This window comes from Thunnus thynnus, chromosome 13, assembly GCF_963924715.1.
Source record: "Thunnus thynnus chromosome 13, fThuThy2.1, whole genome shotgun sequence".
NCBI lineage: Eukaryota > Metazoa > Chordata > Actinopteri > Scombriformes > Scombridae > Thunnus > Thunnus thynnus.
Window position 1 is genome coordinate 28,826,110 of NC_089529.1, and position 27,077 is coordinate 28,853,186.

Consider the following 27,077-nt stretch of genomic DNA (forward strand, 5'->3'; position numbering starts at 1 on the left):
CAGTTTACTCCTCCGGGTCATAATTACTACAGCCGCTAGATGGCGTCTGTCACTCAAACGTAACTATGGGAGCTTTTCATTTGGCTAACGTGTCTCCTCGCTTCCCTCACTACTCACGTCTCGTCCTCGTATCTTAGCTCCTTCAAGCGAGGATGCGAGAGAAAGATGCGAGGACGTCCTCGCTCCCTCCAGCGTCATTTTGAGGAGACGACAACTACTCATGACACACAACACCTCAACTGTCAAATATAAAGAAGTCATCAATACGTAGAAATAATTAAGAAACAGTTTAAAAGAAAAACACCTGACTCATGATGACTGCTCTAATTTTTTTATTATTTGATTATAGATCATTATAGATCTATAGCAGTCACAGAATAAAACACAAATAGATCATTTAAATCCGTTAATTACTGAAAGAACAGAACAGACATAAAGGAGCAATAAAAACATGTTTGAATATTTTAAATAAAACATTATTTAGTTTGTGAATTTCTGACAGGATATTATAGGAGACGCGGCTGGGCGGCTGTATTTTCTCCTGAATGATTCAAGATGTAGTTGAAACAGAAAAGAAGACAGAAAAGGCCTTTGGCTTATGAAGAAAAATAAAAAAATAGTGTTTTTTATGATTCATTTGTGATTCAGATTCTACACACTTGGAATTTTTATTTTATGAATATATAAAAAATATGAATATATTATAAAAATATCAGTATCAATAGCTGCTGTTGGTGCCGTCGTTCCTGTTTCCACAGGTAGTTTTCCTAATCTGCTGTATTACAATCATGTATATTAATATCACACTAAAGCTGTTTCCACAACAGCCCAGCTGTTCTTTACTGTCCCATCAGATCAGCTGACGGATCAATAAACAAATTCTGATCAAAGGTGTGTTGCCATGTGGTTAAAAAAAGCAGAGGATACATCCTTGATGATGGCGAAGGGAGTTTGGTTTCCAGGTCACGGCGGGAGGACGGAGGAGCGAGAAAAGGAGGAAGCAGAAAGAAACAGAATGGAAAACACCTTCATTTTTGGCCGACTGACATTACAACCTTGTCGTTTTTCTTGGGAAGGACAGTCTCATAAATAAGAAAGTGCTGGTGTGTTAGGACCAGCTTATGAAAACATTTTTCAGTCACCAGAAAGTGTGATCTCAGGTTCACACGTTGCACAAGTGTAAAATTTTTGCTCACCACAGCAGAGGTTTGATCCGCTTGGTGTCATTTCCTAAAGTGATGGGAAGCCAGTGAGGGATCAACCAGCAACTCCTACATAGAGAAGGATCAAACTGGGGAGATAATATGAATATTGTGTTCAGTCATGGCGGTAGCACCTGTCAATCATCAAATTGGGCATTTAAAATTGAGAAAAGGGGGAAAAAAAATCTCAAAAATAGTAAAAAAGAAAGTGTGAAGTTTGAAGCCCCGACTGATAGATGAGAGCTGTTTGTTACAAAATGCCAATTCAGCTCCATCTTCAATGTTGTTGATATAACAAGCAGAAATGGCTGTTTGGGGATTTACTTGATGGATTGCTTTCTTCTGTTATCGTCTTCTAGAGTTCATCCTTATTTCCATGCTAAAACCCAAACATTGCCGTACTGTCAGCCATGGTTTCTGTTTGATGAATAGCCAGCTGTAGCGGAGTGTATTAGGACAGGGCAGATGTGAATGTCTGCACCTGTTTTTAAGTAAATCTGGGAAACAAAGCACCTTGCGTGATCAGGAAATTTCCTGAGATAAGTTAAGATGGAAAGAAATTAAAGAAAAAGGCAGTTGTGATTTACTAGAATTATGCTGCTGAGTGTCCAGACACTCGACCAGTGAGTTTAATGAATATTTTATGGTTTTCCCAACATAACAAACCATCACAAGCTTCCCTCTAGAGTCCTCTTCCCTCGATTCAACACTGTGCAGGTAGCATACAGTACGGTGTACAACTGGTGCACCAAAACAACGATGTGAATGCTGCATACACTGGTGCTATGACAACCTATTCACAATGCAGGGTTGAGATCAAAAAACATGCCTCGGCGGAGCTTTCAGATGTGCTTTTGATTGTTTTGGAGGTAACCTGAAGTGAATCACAGGTCCTTCTTATTAAAATGTTTTACAGGAAGAACATAAAGTTGATATATACCGTGTTTTGGTGAAAGTGGCATCTGTGTTCACAGGTGTTTTCAAGAAACAAAGACGCTGCAACAGCAGCCTTGACTGTGTGTGTAATTGCAACAGAGCTGCCAAAGCAGAGGAGCCATTGCATTGTCCGTGCACAGCCTTTCCAAGTATTTTATTCCTTTTTTCAAAGCTCACTGACACCAGCAAGAAAATCCCTTTGCTTTTCTTTGCTTACTCTTGACAGATGTACTGTATGCACTTTTTACATTTCAGTGTTTTAGCCTTAAAATTATTTTCACCCTGATATTAAATTCAAGGATCCCTTTCCCCCCTCTACGTAAAAAAAAAAAAAAAAACTCCAGGCATTGCTATTTTGTTTTATGCTTGTAGAGAGATGATGTTAGCTCACCCTTTTGAGCGATTGTGGATTTAAATAAACAATATGTTGGGTTTTGTATGAAAAGAAGAACAGTTTGATATTCAGACGTGGCCACTGTTTTGTATAAATAAAACAGGAGGGACAACAAAATTAAACATTAATCTTATCCCCTCAGCTCCAGACTCTGAATCCAGATAAGGATCACTGCCGAAAAACAAACAGCAGATTTTGAATATGACATATGAATACATATTAAACGTATAAATATGACCAAACTGGAAAGGAAATTAAAGCCCCAAAAAGTCTAAAGCATCCAACCATTGGTTTTAGGAGGTGTAGTCCTCATAAAGACACTTTGTAAATGAACTGTGTGTGGACGGCCCATTACCTCACACTCTCACATACTTCTTAAGTGCTAATAAAGAGCAGCTCTAGTTGGAATCCCAATTAATTGATTGTGGAAAGCATGGGAGGCTGCTTGAGTCAGGATCAAAGAGCACCACAAAGACAAAACCAGGATTTAAACATTTAACCCCTTTGCGTCAAAATTTGATGCTTCTCCACTGTGAGGATATGCTTGTTTTTTCCGTTTTATATAATAATTGTAAACTGAATATATGTCAGATTTGGGCTGCTGGTTGGACAAAAAAAAACATTAGATGATGTCAACAAGGACTCTGGGAAAATTTGATATTTGGTATTTTTCATTATTTTCTAGACTATGATGAATAATTGAGAAAATGGTCTGCAGATTAATCAGTAATAAAAAATAATCGCTAGTTGCAGCGTTCGCCATAACGTGAACAAAATTTAATATCAATTAGAATGATGTCGCTAAACTTATTGCGCCTTTTTTGACATTACCGAGGCCCATCAACATGGTTCATATATCTCTGTAACCCTCACAATCTTCTATATCCATTCATATATAGATATTTGTGTTGTATTGAAAACCTCTGGACATGAAGACAAAAAAATTAAAAATTTCAATTAACATTTTTAGTTGTTGTTTTTTCTCTACTCTCCTAAAGCATGTATAGTATAATACTACTCACATGCAAAAAAAAAATGGCTTTTTGGCTCTGAATAGTCTAACTTGTCTTGTAAAAAACAATATATGGCATTCTTGGGTGACACATATTGTGACTATGCCTTTAAATTAAGCAAATTTAAATTGAAATAAAAAAACACCACAGGGTTCATTATTAATTCCTTAATTAAGGACACTGTGGTTATTATTGGAATGATGGCTTTAACATTCATGCTGTTACTCGAATTCCACAGAGAGACAGAGTGATTTTCTATTACGTGTAATTTAATCTTACACACATGTTTATTGGAAGAAATACCATCTTTCTAAGTCAGAACTGTGGAGCAGACGCAGGGCACGCTAGCAGCCACACAAATCATGACTCAGATAGTGGAGAGATTTATTTATTTACCCCAAGCTCCTTCCCCTGAAAAAGCTTCTTCAGAAACAAAAACTTTTTTCTTCACCTGGTTCTAAAGAAATCTGATACTGAAATAGATTTAAGTGGGAATGCTGGAAAAAAAAGAAAGAAAACAAAACACTGATACACCTCTGGTTTCCAATCCATACCCACTGTGTCCTACACAAAGAGTATACAGCAGGAAAAAAAAAACTGGTTCTGTAGTTGTTGACTCCTAAATAGAACTTTTCTTTATCGAGATAGATTTGTATTATTCCTGTGAGTGTGAATCTCTGGTCTACACAACCTTCATAGTGAAAACAGCATGTTAGCAACACAGCAGCAGCATCAGTCCTCTATGTCTACACAGGATGCGTTCAGGCACAGTATTGAGTGTAGGTCACCTGTGTTTTGGGATGAGTGGTAACTACCACGACTCAAGTACCTCAAAGTGTGACCAACGACCGCCAGATGCTCCAACTGACTGTCATTCAAAAAGCCTCAACTTCTCTCTAGAAATACTGAGTCACTCATGTATTTCAATGAGTCATTATGGTCACAATATATATCTAAATTCAGACCCTCTAATAAGTGTGTTGGTGGTCATTTTGGAAATTATTGCTCCGTTAATATGATTTGAAGGCTTATAGTAGCTTTGATGTCTGCTGTGTGAGTGTTGATTGACAGCTGTGATTGACAGTTCACCTCACCTTCACCTGCTGCTCTATCTGACTCCGGGACTCACACTGATTCAGACTATTGTCAAAATACTATAAGTTTAATGTTATTGTTTAATAAGTTTAATGTTACTTGATTACGATACCTTCCCAGTACAATTTAGCTAAAGTAGCTAACGTTAGCCCAAGTGTGCAGCACTCTGTGTTCCCAGTAAACTAGCATTAGCGTTAGCTTGGGTCTGAGGTAGCGGGGTGTGTTTCCAGAGCATGAAAGGCAACACCCAGCACTCCTTATCTGGAAGGTCCTGGCTCCAAAGCTGCAACTCTGAGCTTTAAACTGGCTCCAATGACTCCAACGTGTGATGTCACTCCTCCCATCTGTGAGTTACACACTTGAAGCGTAAATATTCACTTCAGTTTGTGGTTACATGCCTAAAATGCAAGTGAAACACGAGCTGTTACGCAGCCCGTGTAGACAACTGTAGGCAGATGTATTGATTAAAATAGAAGCGTGTGAGATAGATGACTGAAAAAAACAACTGTGTGTAGAAAAGCTGTTAGGTTTTGTCCGAACAACAGTCTTAAACCCAAAGACATTCAGTTTAGAATAATATAACAGAGAAAAGCAGAAAATTCCCTCATTAGAGTAGCTGGAACCAGAAAATGTTTTTTTAATTCCCTAATTAATGACTTAAAAATTCCCTCCAGACATCCTCTCTGGACATAAAAATACTCTGCTTGGAAAAAAAAAGTACAATTACCATGTTAAAATACTTGGCACCTCCTCCTTGTCCGTCATTAATAATTACAGAATCTGTCTCACACACACTCAGATGAAGAGAAGCGATAGGTCTTGTAGAGTGTGTGCTGCAGTGTTCAGAGGGAGGGACACAGTTCAAGAGAGCAGGCTGCTTCCTGTCCTGCTGCTTCGGAAATACCAGACCCAAATCCTCCAAGGCTGGATTCAAATTAGACTATACACACTAACACACACACACACACACACACATTCACATTTACACAAAGTAAACTAAAACACAAACACACCCCAGAGCACACATACAAACAGCAGTGAATATGCAGCGAGGCGAAGCTTGCGAGAGTTAACACAACACATCCTCACGTACTGAAGCTGCCTCCCTCAAACACACATGTACACACACATACACATATCACACATGAACACTGAATACACACACACAGAAACTCCCATCCGCTGGGAGTATTGTTGGATTCTTCCTCTTCTGACGCCCGCCAGGCTCTGGCTTGGGAAAAGGAAACGCGGTCTTGTGTAACCTTTAAACACAGCAGAGTCTTTTTGTTAGCAGAGCCAGAGGTCAGTCCCTGAGCTCTGCTTTAATCCTGATTTCTACAGTCAGCTGCTTGTCAGCTCCAGAGACTGAAGGCCTTTCCCCTGTGTGACTTTAAAATGAGGGTTTAACTGCTTGCAAATTAATAAATACCAGTGTAATCAAAATAGTTTGGAAAACAATTGCATGAAGTTCCCGTTCTTTTTTTTCTCCAATGGTTGTCATATCTTATGTTATTTGTATTCTGTTGTTACAGAAGCCCAAAGACTACATGAGATTTTGCTTTAAAGCCGCACTTATCCAAATTTTTATAGCAACAATGGGTCATGTCATAGTACATAATGGAAAGGTGTGACGAACCCACAGAACATTATAACCAAACTCTGCTGTTACCTTCAGATTTACTGAGCGTTTTTCATACTATTTTGGATTATTGTTTTGGTTTTATGGGTAACTTTAATGTAATTTTACATGCTTCAGTCTCAGCACTCGTTTCCAGCGGCAGCAGGCAAAAAAATATGGACATAGTCACCATGACGTCACCCATCGGTTTGCGAACTGCCGTTTTGAAGCCTCGAGTGTAGCGATTTGACCGTCGCCATCCTGGATTTGGCCGTCGCCATGTTTGATCTTTGGAGCCAGAAGTGACCAAATTTGGATGAGAGGGTGGACCTGACCAAAGCGCTAGCTGATCGCTTGGTTAGCACGGCGCATTTACAATCAATGGTTAACAGTGATAATGCTAACGCTAATTTTCGCTAGCGAAAAACAGGCCTGAAACCGTCAAAACAAAACCAACAATGAATTGATCTACCAACCAGTATTGTGTGTGTATACAAAGCCTGATATATCGTATTCCTCTGTGCCTCCATTGTTGTCCAAAAACTATTACATGTCACTAGAATGGGTGACATGTTCTTTCATTTTAGTCACATTAGTTTGTTTGGAAACGGCTCCAAAGACTAATAACAGCGATCATGTTTTCAGTCTCCAGAGAGTAGTTCTGTGTAAGGCAGACGCCACTGAGCGTGTGCAGGAACGCTGGTCTGTTCAGTGCTCACTAGTTTGGTGTGCGACATATCACAACCTTTTGACTTTGTACCATATTGTACGTTTCTCAAAAAAAAAAAATCTTTTTTCTACTTCTGCATGGAAGCACTACGATTGACCACGCATTCATGGCACAATCTGACACTGAACACAACCAGGATTTTATTAAAGCCATCTTGTACAGTGGGACATGCAGTAATTTAACACCATTGTTATTGCTGCACAGTGTAAAGACACCAAATTACAGACATATCAGTATAAATATAAAGCAGACAATAGAACTGATTGAGGAGGAATCTGCTGCTGCTGTCGGGATGACTTCATGTTTTTCACACACAAACACACATCCACAAATTTATCAGCTGGAATTATATGTAGGGCAACTTTTTGGGTAATTTGATTGGTGATACGAGCATAAAAGTTGCCTCAACATTGTTGCTGTATTGGCAGCGGAACATGGAAAGGGGTTTTTGATATTGGGTCAATTTTTACTTTATTTTTATTGATATTTTCAGGCAAAAAGAATGAGTTGACACGGGCAACATAATACAGGAACAGGGTCTTTCAATGACATATGTAATTTTACATATTGATCATATCATAGTCGTAAGGTGAAGGTCAATTTCTTTGAATAATTGCATTAAAAAACTGAATCCAGACAATAATCCAGACAGCCTTATGGTTGAATGCCTAGAAACCATCAAAGAAAAAAAAAACAACATTCAGAGTGGTGATCGACTGAAATTATAATTGCAGAGAGAAACTTTTTCTCCGTACAGTTTATTTCATTGATATTTGCAGCCCAGTCGTCCTTTGTTGCAGGGTTTGCCTGCAGACATTTCCACGTGACTGCTTTCTTGCTAGGAGCCAAAAGTATTCTAAAGGGATATATTTTTCCCAGTTATATTGTTACAAGAGAGCAATCAACTTCTATTCTTAAAGGCAAACCCAAAAAATATCATTATGGTCAGCCATTTTTTTACCACACTGCCCCCAGTGTGTTTGCTTAAGTAGTCTCTGAGCTGGCGGTATATCTGAAGAAATATATTTTTTCAAAGTTATATGTATTCTGAAGGCCATTGTCATGGGTTTTTGGTTGCTGTTGCTTGTAGCGTTGTTGAAATACACTATATTGTATTGTTGTTCTCAGGGCTTCTTTTAACCTATAAACCAACTCATCAGGCCTCTGAAATCTCAGAAATGTTGTCAAAGAGAAGAAAATAAGTTTTTTTGACCTCTTTTCTCCCCCCTCCTCTCTCTCTTGCTCTGTGACTCTCGACAGACTGTGAAAAAGTTCATTAGTTGTTTGCATACTCCCACTTTCTCCTCCTCCACTTGTGAATTAATGTAGCGAATCACGCAGACCGCTCTCCTCTTCTCTCCTCTCCTCTCCTCTCCTCTCCTCTGAGGGAGTTATTCACATTTAAAAGCCCATAATCAAACACCTACGCATTAAATGGAAGGCCATTAACGCTAATGGTATACCTTGGACTGAGCAGAGATGAAACCTTGAAGAACTACAGACTATTAGGGCACGGCAAGGACTTTATCCTCCTCATGTTAAGTCATTCTCCCAGCTGGATATCTGTCATTTCGTCTGACTGGCTCTTTGTCAAAGCTCCCACTGTGCCACCAAACCACTATGAGAAGGTCAGAAATCAGAGCCAGTGGAAAGTATTCAATCTCAAAAAGGAGAAAAGTTCATCTTGTTAATTTCCTCGCTCCTTTCCCTTTGTAATTGCACCATCCGAGGATTGTGATGCAGGGCCTGAGTGGAGGAGAATATTGATTTGTATCATGACTTTCTCCACAGACCTCATTTGAGGCAAAATGGGACTTCTGACTCACTGAATGACCTATTTTGAATTATAGTATTTTAAGAGGGAAAAGTAAAAGTTACCAGCCTCAAAGGCAGCTCCTGCTCTGTGGAAATCTGTGGTCATTGCTGAAACAAGTGGGCAGCTGGCTTACTCTGGAATCCATCATTTCCTCCCAGGGAGGGTCAACGACACTGAAACTTTACAGATTTAATCTGCCAAATTTGACTGGCCTTACACATGTCATACAGTCCCAGAATATAAAGTCATTTTACTTCCCTTAGCAGGCTCTCATGTGTCTGAAGTGTTTCCCTCGGGTTATTTTTAGGACTCCCCCCCCCCCCCTTCCTCTGGTGTTTAGATGGTCTAGTCCAGGCCAGAGGAAGAGGAGTGGTAGGAGAAAGGGGAAATCTGCAACAATGACTTCATTAACATGATGCCCAACATGACCGGCGCAACTGCTCCATTACAACACTGGATATATGACTTTTCACTGTGGATTTAACTCTTTAAAAATCCGTTTTTTATCTTCATTTGTGTCATTATACATCATTTCTCGAGGTTAACATGGAAGTTTGGTAAAGTTCCCTCATCCAACTCTTCAGACGCCAGAAGCATGTTGATCAAAAGTGAGTATCCGTTCAGTTACAGCTCATGAGTTGCGTTACTTGACAGACAGGCGTAACTGAAGGGAGATAATGAGAATCTTAACCTCTCAATCTGCCTGTTTTCTTTGTGATGACAATTGACAATTGGTGCTTGATGACATTCATTAAGCAGATGATTGGTTAATTAGCTTAACAAGTGGTAATTAATGAGGACCTGATTGAGCCTCGATTAGACAGGATATGGCTCCTTCTGGTATTTTGTTGAATTAACTGTGGAAACACTTCAAATGATGAGATACATAAGAGGCTGAAATGATGTTTAGCCTTTGGTTTTCAGCAGAGTTTTGTGTAAATATGTGAATATCAGAAGATTTAATCAAAAGTGTAAAAGGCTTGTTTTTGATTCATGAGGCCAAAAAAACAGGAATTTGAAGCACTCCAGTTATCGACTGAGAGTTCTTTATTGTTTGAAGGCCGTGGGCCTGAAAACATCACGAGCGCGGTTTTGAACTCTGGTAGAATAAAAGCTTTCTCTCTGGCAGGAAGAGCGTAGGAATGAGTCTGAATGTGTGTGGGTTACTTTTAAAATGTGAGCCGTTGGAGAGAGGTGATCTCCAGCTAAAGAAAACTGTGTAAATATTACAACTTTGTAATATAAAGTTGTTTTTCAGAATAACTAACATGAATTGTAAATTATGTGTAAATTATTCAAAAACGATTGCTTTTATTCTTAAATCCGTGACCTGATATCTGTGGAATTTGCATTCGAACTGCATGAATGTGTGTTTTTGGTGAAATAATCATGAAAATTGAAGGAGCCTGTGGGAAGGAAAGCTGTTCTCATGTTTTAATTGCACTACAAATCTTATGGCTTCAAAACGCCACAAAGATGAATGCTGCCATAGCTTCAAAATGCTTTGGCTAAATAGCTTACAGTGACACCAACCAATATTCATCTATTATACTTTAGTAGTTAGGTTTGAAGTACACATGCTGTCCAAATTACATCTTTCATCACTGTATCAAAATGTCTGTTTTGTAGGTTACATCAACATTTGGAAAGTGTTAGGAAACTAAAACCATGTGTGATTTTAGTGCTGAAACGATTAGTTGATTAGATTAGTCGACGGACAGGAAATTAATCAATCAATACATCGTCCAACATTCCAAATATCTCTGAATTCAGCGTCTAGGATGTGAGGATTTGCTGCTTCTCTCTGTTTTGTGTCACTGTAAAACGAAAAGCTATAAGTTTTGGACTGTTGGTCGAACTTTTTGACATTTTACAGCTCACATTGTTGAACTAGTGTCAACACTGACTAGTAGTATAACAAGGTACAAACCACAAAGACGAATGCTGCCACCCTTAACTTTCACAACATTACTTGTACATCATACTGCTTTCTGCACACAGAGCTTTGTCATTTAACCAGATAATGCTTTACAAATTTAATATAAACACAATTATGTTTTTAATCCGAAGCATAATTGTTGATGTAGAATAGCTCCATGTGAAGGTAAATCACAATGAACTGGATTTCAGTCAATCATCATTCTAAGAGTTACTTATTCAAAAACTGCCTTTTTACTTCTGCATTAGTCATTGATTTCCCACCTTTCCCAGAATGAAACAGCCTTCACTGAACTGACACTTGAACTTGTTGAATAGCATTGTAAGAACAAGAAGCTGAAAGTTTCCCCAATGATAAAGGGAGAGTTTCACTTCTTTCTTTACTGCAGTGAATTCTGCTCCATTTCCTGCTCGTGTTGGTGTGAAAATACAATTTCTACAGTTGATTTCTTTCTTTTCAACTGGTGAAATTGGTTTAAAATGGCAGCTCCAGAATTAAACTGATGCTCTGTGTGATGTCTCTGACAGTTGAAAGTGTTTTGTTTTTCGCATGAACTATTCAATAGGTGCCTGGTAATGTGGAAATATCCAATTTTAATGTCACTTTATCTACATTTTTACCAAATATGCATAGAAATAAACCAAACAGACCTAGAGAAACAAGGGACAGTGGGTGGTGTTTCATAAATAATACAGTACCAGTCAAAAGTTTGGAAACACTTTCTCATTCAAGGGACTGGGAAGGTGTCCAAACTTTTGACTGGCACTATATAGTAGACTTTTTTAACCTTCAAGTATTTTAAAACTATGAGGTCAAACCCCAGATTATCAAGGGCACTGCAGGTATTTGTTTCTCTCAGTTAATGAGTGCAGTTGCTGCTGTTGTTGTATAGTTGTTTCCACATAAATTCACAGGTGACTCATTAACTATCACAGAGCATCTAACGCCTACAGAACAAACTGGAGTTTTAGATTCGTTATAAGGGTGATACATTTTGCAATTCAAACTATCTGCAGTTCTTTATTTACTGATTGATTCACACCTAATTAATAACGTCTGTCAAATGAGCAAATTTTTCTCATTTGGAAAAGTCATGGTTACAGTAAAAATCTCTTCACATATTTCTACTTTGCCCTCATTCAAACGGCAGGTGTGGTTTTTGTGATTGCTGGTTCAGTTTTGGATCTCTAAGTCGCAAAAATATCCAGATTCATTTAAGTCTAACAAATCTCTTATTAAATCCTTTGTCATACTGTCTCTTAGAAAAGGACAATGTACAAAACATTCAGGGTTTGTTAAGCTAATGTAGCTAATGTTAGCTAACGTAACTTTAGTTCCATAGGTTGACTAAAGAAAAATGGAAAAAACTCATGGATATCTAGTGAAAGTACTCTCTGATGTTTGCATTAAACTAAACAACATCTTTGGCTGCTCACAGTAGCTTCATGTTTAATTGACAAATATAACTTTAAAACTTTAACTGGGATATTCTGGCGACTGAAATTGATGATCACTTCATTAGAGAGTTATCTTAGCCTAGCATAAAGACTGGAAACAGCAATTAACACCTTTTCCTCATTTAGTAAGTCTGTGGGCAGATGACAGGCAAGTAAGTGGTCCCAGCCAAGAAATAGTAAGTAACACAGGTTACAGAAATGACATAACATATTAATATAGGCTTTAGTGGTGCTGGTGGGCGGATTTTACTGTTGGACGGAGCCAGGCTAGCTGTTTCTCCCTGCTTCCAGTCTTTGTGCTAAGCTAAGCTATCTGGCTGCTGGCAGTACTTCTGTTTATCAAATATTATCATATACTTCTCTGCCAGAAAGCAAATAAGACTATTTCCCAAAATGTTGAGCTGTTTCTTTAAGCATATTCTGTCAATGTTTTAAGCTAAAATGCTATGCTAGGATCCTATAAAACCCAGTCCTTTGCCTCACAGACACCTTGCCTAAAACTGGTGAGCTTACTTTGCAGCTGAATAACATCAACATCTATTAAAAGTAGGTGAAGTAGATGTAGAATGAAACCTTGCTTGGACAAATTTGTTCCTCAGATTAATGGAGAAACCAATTTAGCTGCAACAATCTAGTGGAAATTTTCTTTGTTCTAGCATAGCTGCTATAGTTTTGTTTCGGATCAAAGGCCAGTGACGGGCAAGCAAATTGTTCACTCAGGTCTTGGAAAGTTTTTGTTGATGTATATACAATTATATAGATACTCATAATCATTTGTTGTACAACCTGAAAGAAACTATGCATGTGGTCCAATTGCCTGCAGATTCATTCTGCCCATTTCCCACTGACAACGCCCAGGATAAAGCAAATGACCACAGTTAGTGAAGCAGAATTTGTGCGCTGGCTATACATGGTTATGTAATCCCTTCCTGATGAGTATTTCTCTCACTTTTTCTGTACAGGGAAACTAAACTATTCACTTTGTAAGACATCTTGATTCACAAAATTGTATGATGCCAGAATGATTCAGTGTACAAGCAGAACTGATTACCAGGGAAGCAAAAGTTTATATCATTTAATTGGGCTTTTGGTGTGTAAAATCCTTAGTAGCCATTGGCAGGTGAACTGAGAAGTTAATTTTGGACACAGAAGACAGATGGAGTGCTCTGAGATTAAAGAAAAATAAAAAAAAAATCTCTGCTCCATGTGGTTTAGTTTGGCTTGTATGGTGACAGCTGGTTTTCTGGCCAGTGGCACACTGCTGGACTACATTATATGTTTCTGTGAAATACCCCTTCGGTTTGCTTCACAGTAACCTGAGACTATTTATCTGAACCCAGTGAAGCCATCTTTCCACTGGCTCGATCAGGCTCAGGACAGACAGTGTTGTTAGCAACAGAAGGGCAACAGAGCAGGCATGATTACACTGCACCTACGTATGAGCTAATGCAGCTATACCTGCCAGCTGAGGGTGAGCCAAGTCATTCTCAGTGTCTACAGTACCAGTCAAAAGTGTAGACACACTTTACCAGTCTCTTGAAAGAGAAAGTGTGTCCACACTTGACTGGTACTGTATGTGTGTACAGCTTGGTCTTATGAAACTTATATTACAGTAAATAAGAATACAAATAATGTGAAAATACTGAATTTTTATAGCACTTTATCATGGATAGATGCAGCCGAAAGGGTTTCATTTAAATGGGGGGGGGGTGTTAGATTCAGAATAAAGACAAAATCAATTAATAAAATAGTAACATGTTTAAAAAACAAACACATATATAGGAATACCAAAGGACAAAAGCCATGATTGTGACAAAAACAGTCGATGCTTCCATCATTTCATCTCTTTGAGTTGGAGGAATGTAACCTGACTGTCAGAGACGAATCATCAGGACGAGTCGTTGATGTTTCACAGCAGCTGAAGCTCTCCAAGTCCATCAGTTTGCAGTGATAAAAGGCAGGTGTGAAGATTACCATCAAAGCGGCCATTATGACTTTTTCCACATTAACTGTGGAATTTCTCAGAGTGAATGACTGGTCAAGGTTTACGCTGGTCCGCCAGGGTCAAGTTTGGTCATCTGTCACGTTGCAGAATGAAGCACTGACTACAGTTACGCTATAAGAAGGTTTCTATCCACCTGTTTTTAAACATATTTTTAATTTGTGCATAAAAACTTTGGGCTTAAACTTTGGGCTACATTTGGATGGCTGCTGTCATTTCTGTCTAATTTGTGCACTCTGATCCTCAGACGTGGATTTTGTTAAACCAATTTCGTCCTGAAATTAAGTGTTTAATTAAGTGTTTCTTGTAGTTGGATGAATTTTGTTTTGTTGGCTGTAAGCCAGCAGGTAGAGTGGGTCATCCATTAGTTGCAGGATTTGTTCCTGGCTCCAGTCATTTCTGTTTGCATTGCTGGTTGACTCTGGCCACTGCTATATTTGCCTTTAAAAGATTAAATGAGCTGGTGACATATTATTATGTACAGAACAAACTTAACTCCACAGATCTTCAGAAAACAAGATTTAAAGGCCATTGCTTGAAAATGTGCCATTGAAAAGCCACTTATATGTTCCTTCAACTTTCCTCTGTATAAACAAATAAAAACACCTCAAACACACAAATTACCTGGCAGATTTTACAGTAAAGAGTTGAAACCTGATGCAGCTGGAGCTGGAGTGGCTACATCAGCGTAGTGCAGAGATCTGTACCTGCAAATGGGTATAATGAATCATGACACTTTGTGGGAGTAAATTGTCTGTAACAGCACAGTAATTACCAATCGACATAAAGGGCTTTAACCTCCTCAACCCCACAGACTGCTTGGTCCATCATTACAAGCATCTGTCATAAAGACAAACATCAAACCCAAAGAACTTTATTTGACGTTGTATTAGAGTGCTGGAAAAATTCACGTATTCAATTTCAAGTATTTAAAAATGGATTTCTTGTAATTTAACCTCACTGATTATCAAATATAAGCACAAACTTCTGTCTTTCTCTACGCTTATATGTTGCTGATATACTCGTGGTTGTTACTTCTGGCAGAGAGAGGAAAAACAGCGACCCTGGGTTCATCACATCTTCCTGTAAAAACGGGAAGTTGAATCCCATTCAGGAAACCTCTTCATGGTTACATTTGTACAAGATTCAGACATGAGAGATTGTTCTTAATAAATCAGTGATGGTGTACAAAAACCACCATACTGTGTTATATTAGAGCTTAATTGCTCCTGCTACCTTTGCTTGTGAATACTATTTTTACCTTATAAATTAAATTAAATCATTGCAGGTTTCTGTGGATATGAGGGTCAGCTAAGTGCCTGGAATGAATGTAGTTGATTGTAATGGTTAAGAGACATGCTGCCATGGGGTTAATACATTTTTGTTCACTTTGACAAGTGAGTAGTTTTTTTTTCTTCGTTGCTTTACACTTTTTATAGCTCATAATGTAATTACTTAACTTCTCCTCTTGGGCAATTAATAAGGGGTCAGGGGTCCCTTACAATATGTGCACACATACAAAGTTAAAAAATAGATCACATCTGAGTTTGTCCAGGAAGTTCTCATGGCTCGGCTAATCCTTTTATCTATTTCTCAAAATATATTCATGGCTTGAATGTATTATAAGAGATCCAGATCCAGATCAAGATCTAAAATCGTGCTTGTTTATTCCAATGAAAGTCTCTCACCCAGCACATACAGCAAAAAAAGTTCTTCCTGCTTTGCATTTTTGCACATTTTACAAATATCAAATCTTAATGGTAATAATATAAATTGCTGTTGTGTTTCCTGTCCAGGTAGCTGGCAGGCTGCCATCCTTGCTTTGATTTGCAAACAGTGATACAACTTGGGAAATAGGTTAAAAAATCTTTTTATTTTAAAACATACAACATGAAAACATACTGAAACATACATGAATATTATATTTCATTTCTGCCAAGTTTGCTCCACTAGATGCCACTAAATTCTACTGCAACTTCAAACCTTTTGTTACAGACAGTAGAGAGATGACAGGAAACAAGGGAAAGAGAGATACAACAGAGGTCCCCAGCTGGACTGTAACCAGGGATGTTATGGTTCATGGTCGGTGGCTTAACTCCTAAACCACAACACACCATTGTTGATAATTAATAACTTTAAGTATCATAGCTCCAGCTCAGTTATAATATTGGGAACTACTTTGTTTTGAAACCAACAGGTTTTGCTCTATTGGCTCCATCAAAGTCATTAGATAACACTTAAAAAACATTAAAATATGATAATTATGGGAAGACAACAAATCACATATAGTATACATTATGCATAACACATACAGATATTCACACATATATGACCATGTGATTCTTAAACTAGTGAATATCCTGCACCGGCAGTCGCTAACTGACAATTGTTGATTGATAATGGAAACTCATAACCCGAATTCTTGAGGATAATAATAACGTTCCACTGCTATCAGAAAACACATCCTGTAATCCCTATTTGATAATGTCACTGTCTTATTTTTAGCCAAAGAACAGACTTTTTCTCCTGAGGCAAGTTGTAGTGATTGCCCCGGCAGAAAAAAAACTTTAAAACCTTAATTACTGAGCAGTAATTCTGTTAGTCCAGGTCAAAGCTCTAGTGTCCAGACAAGCATAAACACCCAAACACAAACGGTCCACCGAGCACGTAACTTCACCATCCCCAGTTCCTCTCAACATACAGACACATGCTGCCCAGCTTCCTGGCGCTAGCAGGGCGGTGCCGTCCTAATCACACATCCAAATCGCTTATCAGATCCCAAAGGGACCAAATCACAACTTCCTCAGAGACAAAGTCATTTGGAAAAGGAAGAGGCCATTGCCTGATGTGGTCATGTTGTAACAGGAGCCCAGCAGATACCATCATTTACGTAAACGCTGAGCCGAGTAGAGAGGGGCCCCTGAATGTGGCTCTCGAAGTCAGTGACCAAACATGCAAGCTGTGTTTAAAATTCATTGTTGTTTCTGACAGGTGTAAGTAAGTGTTTTGTTCCTCACTGGACTCGTGATACATTCGGTAATTAGGTCAAACATGTATGAGGCTCATACGTAAGCCTGTGACCAACTTACTTTCTTTTTAAATACCTTTTTGTTTCTCTGAGAGCAGAATACGTAAGTGTTCTTTGAACTTTCGTTTTTCCATGTCTCACTGAAATGACTTATTGTCACTGGAGACGTAGCTCCATATTCAGACTGTATCAGCGTTTCCCTCTTGCTTTTTCTGTTTTGTTTGTGTGTGTCATTTGTGATTGATTAGAGAATCAATCACAAATGACATATCAGGCTGCTCTGACATCATTTAGCAGACACTGAGGCTGCGTTAGCACAATTGAGTTGAAGTTAAAGAGTTTATTACCATAATTCAAAATGTGCAACCAAGTCCACTGTTTTCCTACATCAAGGCACCTCAGAGGGCTTTATCACTGTTATACTAAGTTTAGAAACAAATGTGAGGCTGTGTTTAATTAACTGAAGGCAAATAATTGAGGCAACTGTGATTTTTAATGACCTGGTGTGTGTTATTCTTTTAGACAGAGATAAGGCAAGCTGTTTTTTTACTTGTGTTTAACTCTAGATTTGTTTTGACAATGTGGGAGAAATGCGTGGATTGGGACAGTAGTAGACAGTATTGTAACTGTATCTAATATTAAGCTATTGCAGCTAGCTAGCTGTATGTTAGCCAGCCAACATAAGTTTGGCAGTTTTCATTAGCCTGTGTCTGTTCATTCTTTTCTAATGTTGCATTCATCCCGTGACGGCAGAATGGGAGGAACAGGAAAATGTGTTTTTTTTAAAGGGAATATGACGTTGTCAGTAGCCTAGCAACAGTGGATTAAACGTTTTCTAACTAACATTTACTACTTCTGAGTAACATTTGCTAAAAAATGCTAAAAATCTGTGCCTAGTTGCTTAAGGGATTTATTTAGGCTTTTTAAAAAATAAATAAAACCAAACTACTTTTATAATTTTAAGCTTTTTTTAAGAGTTATGTCTTCAGACGGAACCAATAGGCTTTGGACAGAGTATTGCTACTGGTTTTGGTCTTTTCATTGGATGTGTTGACAATAATGAAAACATTGAATATCAACATACTGTTCATATTCTGACCCGTCACAGTATCCCCTCATAATTAGTCTCTACACCAAACTTCTGAACCTCAAATCTCTTTTTCATTCATAAATACCTCATCATACATTAATAAATGGTTGATTATTCCATAATTAATCTTTCAGAGAGCAGAGAGAGTGCGTTCTTCAGAGAAAAAACATTCATAATCTTATGGTCCTGTTATCTTAAACAGGTGAATGTGAAAATTATTGAATGCAATGACATTTTTGAATGGTGATTTTTGTATAAATATGGGTCAAATTTAACCCAGAACGCCCTCTATGTACAGAAATGTGTATCAGTTGCACAAAATTTGAAAAAAGTTGAAATATTCCCATTTTTTGTATATTCTGGGTCACTTTAGGATAAAATTTCAGGCTATAAGAAATGTTTTTTTACTGCTCTCAAATGTAAAAATGGGTCAAAAAAGCCTATATGACAAAAAAGAAAATTCCTCTTCTCTGCACACATAGAAGAAATAACTCAAATCTTAGGTGTAGAATCAAACTGTCTCCTGATCAGAAGTGAGCCAGCACTCGATGCAGAGAAAACTCAAAACATTTTTACTCTTTTCTCATCTCTTTGATAGAAAGCGTGATCACAGACAGAAGGGTTGGCAAACACAGGCATGCTGTGTGCAGTTTGCTGATCTTGGTTCCAGGATTTCTGTATGTTTACATCGAAATCTTTCCTCCACGTCGAGTTGCAAAGCTGCCTAGTGCAGCTTCCAAACACCTTGTAGCATGTAAGAATCAAAGAACATCAACTTGCTCTTTTTTAAAAATCTTTTCTCATCCGTTGGAGATTGACTCCTCTGCTTGTGCCCTGTAGTGATTCTCGTTTGAATGTCTTGCTCAAGGGCTCCATGATACATCTAATAATAATAATAATAATAATAATAATTCAGTTTCTCTTTAAAGATTTTCCCTGCAGGCTTTAGGACTTTTTCAACAGAAGCCCCTTCACTGAAGCTCTGAGCCACTGTTGCCTCAAAGCAGGATATTAGATCTATTTAAAGTGCAAAAGTAGTTTAAATGACAAGAGCTTTCAACTTTTGACCCTCGAGGTTGCAGAATGACAGGCGGTATTAAATTCTAAATTGAGCGCTCTAACACTGGTAGATCCACATATCCCTGGATTTACAGGATCCTCTTGTGGACATGTGAGACCCCACTACTCTGCAAGTACACCTGATCCCTTTTCAGTCCCAAATGTCACATCTCCATAGTAACACTGGACAAATAGGCTCAGCACTCATATGTTTAACCAGCAGGTCATTTTAAGGGGTTTTTAACCATTCAATCTTTAATTTCTTCCTCTTTACAGCTGTCTTTCTTTCTGTCATTGTGAAGTTTGCCATATTCGCTGAGTTTCCTCCCAGTGTTTACATATCTGGATCATCTGCTTTGTATCACGCTGTTCTCCCGACCGACCGGGCGTCTGACGAAACAGCAAGACCATATCATACGTCGAATTTCCATCCTGCAGTCAAATTAGTTTCAAGCAAACTTCTGAAAAGTCACAAAAAATAAATAAATGAATTAGGTGCCTTTCCATTTATCTCGGCTGAAGTGAATAAATAGGCGTCAAAAAAAAAAAACCAAACACAACCAGCAGACAAGAAGTGTTTGAAGAACGGATCCGTCATGGACGAAGTGCTATTGTTGTCCTTTAGCGTCGGCTAATGTCGTCCATATTTCATGCTGTCTGAATATGAAAACAAATAATACCCTTGGCGGTTTTTTTCTAACCGCAAGAGGCCTCTCATGTGTGGAGACAGAGCAGGTTTTACATTTCAGGGAGGTTTTGGTAGACAAATAATAAAAAAAAAAATCCAAATCCTCTTCTGAGCTGTGCAACCAAAAGTGAGAAAATTATTTCTGTCGCCCCCTCGTTCGAAAATCCGGGATCAGCAAAACATTTTCATGCTTCAAGTGAGAACGTTTTTATTGCAGTATTCTTCTCCACTCAAGCTTTTCTAATACTGCGCATCATAATTTGCACAACAATGCTCAATAGAGTGAAAGTCAGTGTGTTGTTAGTGTTTGGTGTACGTGCCGATGTGGTGAAAGCATGTCGTCTTGTGTGTGTGTGTGTTTCTAGGAGTGTTTATTGTCTAAATGTGTGTGCTTATCATAAGTGCACAGGAGAGCATTATTGTGTCGAGCATCGTATCAAGGGTACGTGTGTGCTGTGTTTAATGTGTTTGATAAAACAGCTGCCGCTTTAACAGAAAGGAGTACAGAGGATAATTAATTTAATCCTGCCATCATGTCCCAGAGGTTGCTTTATAAAGCTGCGACGACTACTAAAGGGTAATATCTGAAAAGTTTGCTTTCAGTCTGATACCAAGTTAAGAAACTTAGTACATGTTTCCAGCCATGACTGTTGTGTGAATGTTAGGAGATAAACAGCTAATTCTCCAGTCAGTGCCATTAAACCATCGTAGAAGAAGAGGACGCAATGAGATGACGTCATTAAAAAGAGCGGCTTTCAAGGCTCAAACGATGGAAAACCATGTGGAAAACGTGATAGAAATATGACATTTCTGTTTCTTTCATGTATTAATTTGAATTCGTATTAATTTGAGGAACATTACAGTCTCCTCATCGCTCCACACAGATCTGATGTTTTCTTTGGCGGCTTTTTTTTTTTTTGTCTCCTCAGTGGAGCAAAAGCTTGAGTGATGTTTGTCACTTCAAGTACGTCGTGATGTTTTGTCTGTTTCCATCGCAATTCCTTTTTATCAATACACCAAGTTTTCCAGCCAAGCATATAAAACTCGTTTGCAATATTTTTGAATCTCCAAAGTTTACACTCAGGTTGTTCGGGCACAAATTGAAAATGTGCATAAAAACAGGTGAATGGAGATGGGAAACAACATCTGTCAGTCTGAACCAAAAATTCACACCACTTAGATTTCTTCTTTTCAGCAATCACAACTTTGACCCCTATTTTTTTTTCTTTTATATTCTTAGAAGAAAAAAAAAATTCAGTTTGACTTTAAATAACAAAAACAAAGAGAGGAAAACACACAGTCTGTGCAAAAGCAGCATGTAGAGGATTGCAACAGTTCTTCAAAAAGACACTGAAGGAGGTTTGAATAAATGGTGTATAGTGATGTAGCAGACACCACTTCAAATATCTTCATCAAAACGTGAACAGGGACAACATTTAATGGTGGCTGATCTTTTCCTTGACACTGATGGAATCCAGAGCTGAGGATGCCTGTGGATGTGTGGGCTTCTAGGTTTCTTACATTATAAAGATCTCTTCATAAATCAGTCCTTTCTCATGGGTATCACTTACAAATGTGTCACATGTGAGCGCCGCTGCTGTGACAACCCTCGGAAGGTGAAGGAAGGCAGATGGATAGAAGATGAAGAGGAGGGGAAACAGAAAAAAAATCAAACTCTCTTTTCCTTCTCTGTCAGAAGCTTCCAATCCCCACACTTACGACACCAATTAACAGTAATTAAAACGGCCTCTTCCAAGAGTCACAGATAATTAATTGCCTGTATGTGCTTCCAGTTTTTTCTCCTTCAGTGTTTTTTTTTAACCCCAAATTCAAATGTAATTAAACTTCATAAACAGATGACTGATTAAGTGCAAATATTTGCCCTCTTAAAGCGGGCAGAGCATGAAGTGATTATAATTGAATCAAATGCTGTTTTCCTTTTTCGCTGTTTGCAGAGATTGAAGCCAAGGAGGCCTGTGATTGGCTGCGAGCGGCCGGCTTCCCTCAGTATGTGCAATTATTCAAAGGTAAATACGAGGCTGTTAATGCGATCCTGTGCCACATGACCCACAGAGTCAACCTCAAGATGATACAAAAGAAATCCAAATGATCTTAGGCAGCGTCTTATTGTTCCGTTTGTCTCGTTTGTGTGTCAGACTGCAGGTTCCCCATCGACATCGAGTGGGCGAAGCGTGATCACCACTTCCTGGATAAGGATGCTCTGGATTCGCTCTGCAGGTAAAACATTCATGTACAGGTGCACAGGTTCTGTTTACAAAGGCTATACAGGAGATGTGGACACAATATCAAGAACAACAGAGCAGAAAAAAAATGATTTGTTGTTCGATCCTCCTGTCCACATATTTACTGTATCTATCTTTCAAACATGCGGAATTAAACCTGCATTAACTGGTTGTTTTTGGCCACTTGGGGGCAGCAGAAACAAGTATTGAACACACATATCATCAACATTTAAGTTGATTTGTTGAACTTGTTAGCAAACAGTTGATTATTTCCACATCCAGCAGTTACGGAGCAACATTATCATTCATTTGGAGTCATGTTTCTGTCCACTTGGTGAATATAAGTCCAATATTCACTCTCTTTTAGCTCTGTTTTTACTCTCTATCAACTCCTATTGTTCCACTATGAGTGAACCAGAACAGCTGAACAGATAAACAACGAGCTGAAACTCACTATAAAGCTCTGTAAGGCCGAGAGGAGCTGCAGAGTCGCTGATAATCCTCTGTAGGTTCATCACGACGAGCCACAACCAACACATTACACACTGTCATTTCATACATTGTTATATAAAATGCTGATTACAGCCTCTTCAAGGAATATAGACGCCCCTTAAAAGTCCTTGATTTATTTCAAGTAGCTTATCACCAGCTCTAAATACAGCTCTTCAAGATTTTTATATTTTTATTTGACCTAATGAAAGAAGACCAGAACAACAGAATCAGTCTGTTTACATTCAAGTGCCAGCAGCCTCTACTGGCAGTAAGTATGTAGAGAGCAAAGGAGGAAATCAGGGGACAGCAGGTTACTGGTGTTTTATCACACTTCTCCTTTAACCAGCATCCACTTTCCTCTCTTCTTCTTCTTTCAGGAGATTAAGCACCTTAAACAAATGTGTGGAAATGAGGCTGGAGCTGCGGAGATCAAAACGCAGGGTGAGTGTTGAGAGCAAAGACCGAGAAACTCAGACACAGCAGGACTCTCACATCGAAGCAGCCAGGAGCCATGGGGGGGGGGGGGGGGGGGGCATCACTCCATGAAATCTCCTCATTAAGCATCACTTGATCTTGAATGATATGAACTGATAGGTCCTCCTCCTCCTCCTCCTCGATAGTTTCTCTTTCGAGGAGAAAGTTATTAGGAGGAAAAATAGAAAGAGAAGCTGAAGTTGTTTTAGATGCCTGGATATTTAGTTTTACACCTTTTATATTATCAGTTATAAGTCTTACTGATGTTATAAGATTTGATCACTTCCCTTCTAGACACAAGACAAACATTTTTAATCAAGTAAAACTTAAACAAGGATAAAAATCTAATCTCTCTACAAAACATTTTCTGATCTGATTCATTATTCTGTCTTGTTTTATAACCTACTAGATCACCAGACTTTCTAGAAAAAAAGGTCTATTTGTATTGGCAATCTTACTGCACTGACTCCTTCCTCTTCCAGGGAGACGACTTTGACGAGGAGGACTTCTGCGCCATCAGCCCCAGCTGGACCTACGACAGGCGGACACGACGATGGCGACGCCACGACTCCACGATGGACTTCCTTCGCTTGTCTGACAGCCCTACTACACCTCAGGATGTGTCTCTGTGTGACGTCAGCGACCACCATGATGTCTCCTCCATCCATAGCCTCAGCAGCACTGAGAGCGAAGGGCACGACGGACGCCACAAGAGTCACAGAGAACCTACTCCCATCACGACCGCCGCCTCTGCAGCTGCCACCACCAGCACCACAGACGACCAGGAGACCAGCAGGAGCTCCTCCCGCTGCTCCTCCACAAACAAGACCCTGTCCCTGGATACCTCGTTCAGTGGACCCCCCTCCCCTGGTGGAAGTGGTGGAGGATCGTCCACCATGAGTCTGGAGGCTGACGGTTGCTTTCCAGACAAACCGCCCAGGAAAAAGGGCACCAGTCTGCTGAGGAAGATGGAGAAACTACGGTTGAGAGGGACGACTGGCCTCCTCGTCTCTGGCGGCAGCAACACAGAAAGTCGGGCCCGGCGCGTCATCAGCGGGCCGGTTCAGGTCCAGGAGGGGCCCATGGAGGAGGAGAGGATGGACAGGCTGCACTGCCCATCAAGGTGAGGATTGTAGACTGCAATCTTTGACAGTAATTGTGTTTTATCTACTTTACTGTTGTCTTTTGTCCCATTTTATCCATTTCACTGGTTTTTTATTACATTTTTATTTCTTGTTTGTATTACTCTCTTATTATCAGCTTATCAATCATCTATAAAGCACCTTGAATTGCAAAGTTTGGTTGGTTCAAAATCACAGAAAATCATGTAACAACACGACTGTTAAAGTTAAAGTTATTTTGAGAAAGATTCTTGTATCCATCTGGCTCATAAAACATTCCTGGGCTGCAACTAATGATTATTTTCAGTATAGATTAATCTGCTGATTATTTTTCAACTAATCGATCCATTGTTTGGCCAATAAAACATCAGAAAATGACGTGGAACACACCTTTCACAATTTCTTAAGAGTCCAAAGTGACATCTTCACATGTCTTGTTTTGTCTGACCAACAGTCTAAAACCCAAATATATTCAGTTTACTACAATTAAAGACGAGGAAAAGCAGCAAATTCTCATATTTGAGAAGCTGGAACCATCAAATATTTGGAATTAACATCTCATTGATTATCAGAATAGTGTCTGTCAATAGACTAATCAATTAAAACGACTAATTGTCTGAGCTCTCTCCAGTCTGCAGGGTCGACCCAACAGCCGAGCGTCTTCATCACCCTCGTCTCCTCACACCATCAGCAGCAGCAGCAGCAGCAACAGCCACTCAGAGAGCAGCAGCACCGTTAGCACGCCCAGCCCGGTCACACGGGTCAGGAGTAACTGCAAACGCTCCAATAGCGCTGTCGGGGTCGGCGGTGGAACGACAAGGAACAACCAGAACCACCAGAACCACACGGGCACAGAGGTCAGTCCAAGAGGTGGTCAATGACAAAATATTTAAATATGAGGATTTTTTTTTTTTTGCTAAAATAGTTCAATTTCAGTTAATGTTTTCTTATAAACACAGTTTATCGCTGCAACCTGATTCATTGTGATTTTGTGTATAAAAGCAGGTACTTTGAAGAGGTCTTACAGTTATACGGTCTATCAAAGGGCTGTCACACTTGCTACGATCTATGCTGCCAAATGTAGGGATTTGGTTTGTTAGCATTTTATTACATTCAAATCCAGTATCAAATCCACTTATCGAATCTTATTAGGTTTACCTTTCGTCATTTACGAGTAATTAAAGGCTAAAATAATTACCACTAAAAGATGTCTACTCATCTTTTGTCAGCAGAGCAGGCAGAAACACTACAGGTTTTAGTAGCAGCCTAATTAATGTTCACAACTTGGCATAGCAGCAAAATAGTACGAAATGTTAATTAAATGTATCTGGCACGTTGAGTTAACAGCTGCAGCCTATTGTACTTCACCAGCTGCTGACTCCAAATACTGAAGAGTTCACAACTGTGAAGCTGATCGGATTCAAAATATTGATCTGATATGAATCAAAGTTATGTGAGGTGATCCGCTGATCATTTCTCTAGAGAAGAGTCTCCACTTTGTGAAACAGTGGTGTTACACAGCGATGTGTCTTTTGTCAAAATACAGACATCTGCTGCAGAGAGCACATTAACCACGGAGCACGCTGACTTTCTTATTTTAGCCGTTACATAATTAATTAGCTACAGCTGATCTAATCTGCTGCAGCAGCAACAGTGAGCTAAATATGACAAGCCTGTCGCCTGCTCTGTATGTTTTCCATTGATCTTTGCTAATTAAAAACAGAGAAGGAAGATAAAAGTTTCATAAGAGATTTAACAGATCTGAGTGTCTTGCTGACCAGGAACCAGATCCAAAATCTGGATCAATTAAACATAAATTAACTTTCATGTCAGCAACTTGATGATGATGATGATCAATCTCCAGTGAGTAGTTGCTGCTTTGAAACCTTTTATAATACACTTAGAGGTGGGATATTTCCTGTTCTTAGTCCAGCGCAAACTTAAAGGGAAACTCCAGTTTTGTACAGTTTGCAGGGTCAAATTTTCATAGTTTATGTCAGTAAAACAAACGTGCTTGCTATGTTAATTTACTGAGATCCGGCAACATCACTAAAAAAATCAGCCTTACAGGTCAAGAATCAGGAACAGCCCTGTGTGTGTACTCACAGTTTTCCTGTACAATGAGAGATTGTTACTGACATTTCATGAGTGCTCACTCTGAGGTTTACCTCCAAATAAAGTAGTTTAGATCATCCGGCTTCTTACAGACCAGTTTAGCCAAACTGCTCATGTTTCTTGACCTACATCAGACTTTTTTCTCAGAGATGTCATGTGTTTCCAAATCTCAGCAAAAATAAGCATCAAACTGTAATAAACTGGAATTACCTTTTAACTAAACTCTTCTAGTTGGTTATCTAGGACTCTGCAGATTCATAGAAAAATAACTTTTTTTTTTTGTCTGGTGTTGAACAAATGCTTGCAGGTGCTTTTTTAAAAAGAGGGCACTATGGCTGCAGACGTTAATTTATCCATTAAGGACATATTTTACCAGTATTTTGCATTGAATAGAAAGAGCTTGCGTCCAATTTTGAATGCATTAAGAAGGATTATGTTTGAAATTAAACAGACGGACATTTTAAAATAGTATGCTGATGTAAAGCCTGTAGTTTTCCTCTCTCTTTATTCACTGGCTACATTATTCTGTCCTTCTCTTTCCTTCTTGCTTTCGTTTCTTCACCCC

At 38.9% G+C, this 27,077-nt stretch overlaps 1 protein-coding gene across 3 annotated transcripts in view; it reads left to right on the forward strand.

Moving 5' to 3' along the window:
- si:dkeyp-23e4.3 (rho GTPase-activating protein 7) overlaps positions 1 to 27,077 on the forward strand; it is a 117,447-nt gene that overhangs the window by 68,078 nt on the left and 22,292 nt on the right. For 2 of the 3 annotated variants that reach the window (XM_067608892.1, XM_067608893.1), the window contains exons 2-6: positions 22,023 to 22,094; positions 22,224 to 22,305; positions 23,180 to 23,243; positions 23,759 to 24,399; positions 25,029 to 25,254. In XM_067608892.1, the coding sequence (XP_067464993.1) occupies positions 22,023 to 22,094; positions 22,224 to 22,305; positions 23,180 to 23,243; positions 23,759 to 24,399; positions 25,029 to 25,254 (1,085 nt within the window). Of the gene's footprint in view, positions 1 to 9,172; positions 9,413 to 22,022; positions 22,095 to 22,223; positions 22,306 to 23,179; positions 23,244 to 23,758; positions 24,400 to 25,028; positions 25,255 to 27,077 lie in introns of those variants that run through there. The other variant, XM_067608894.1, reaches the window with a different exon arrangement.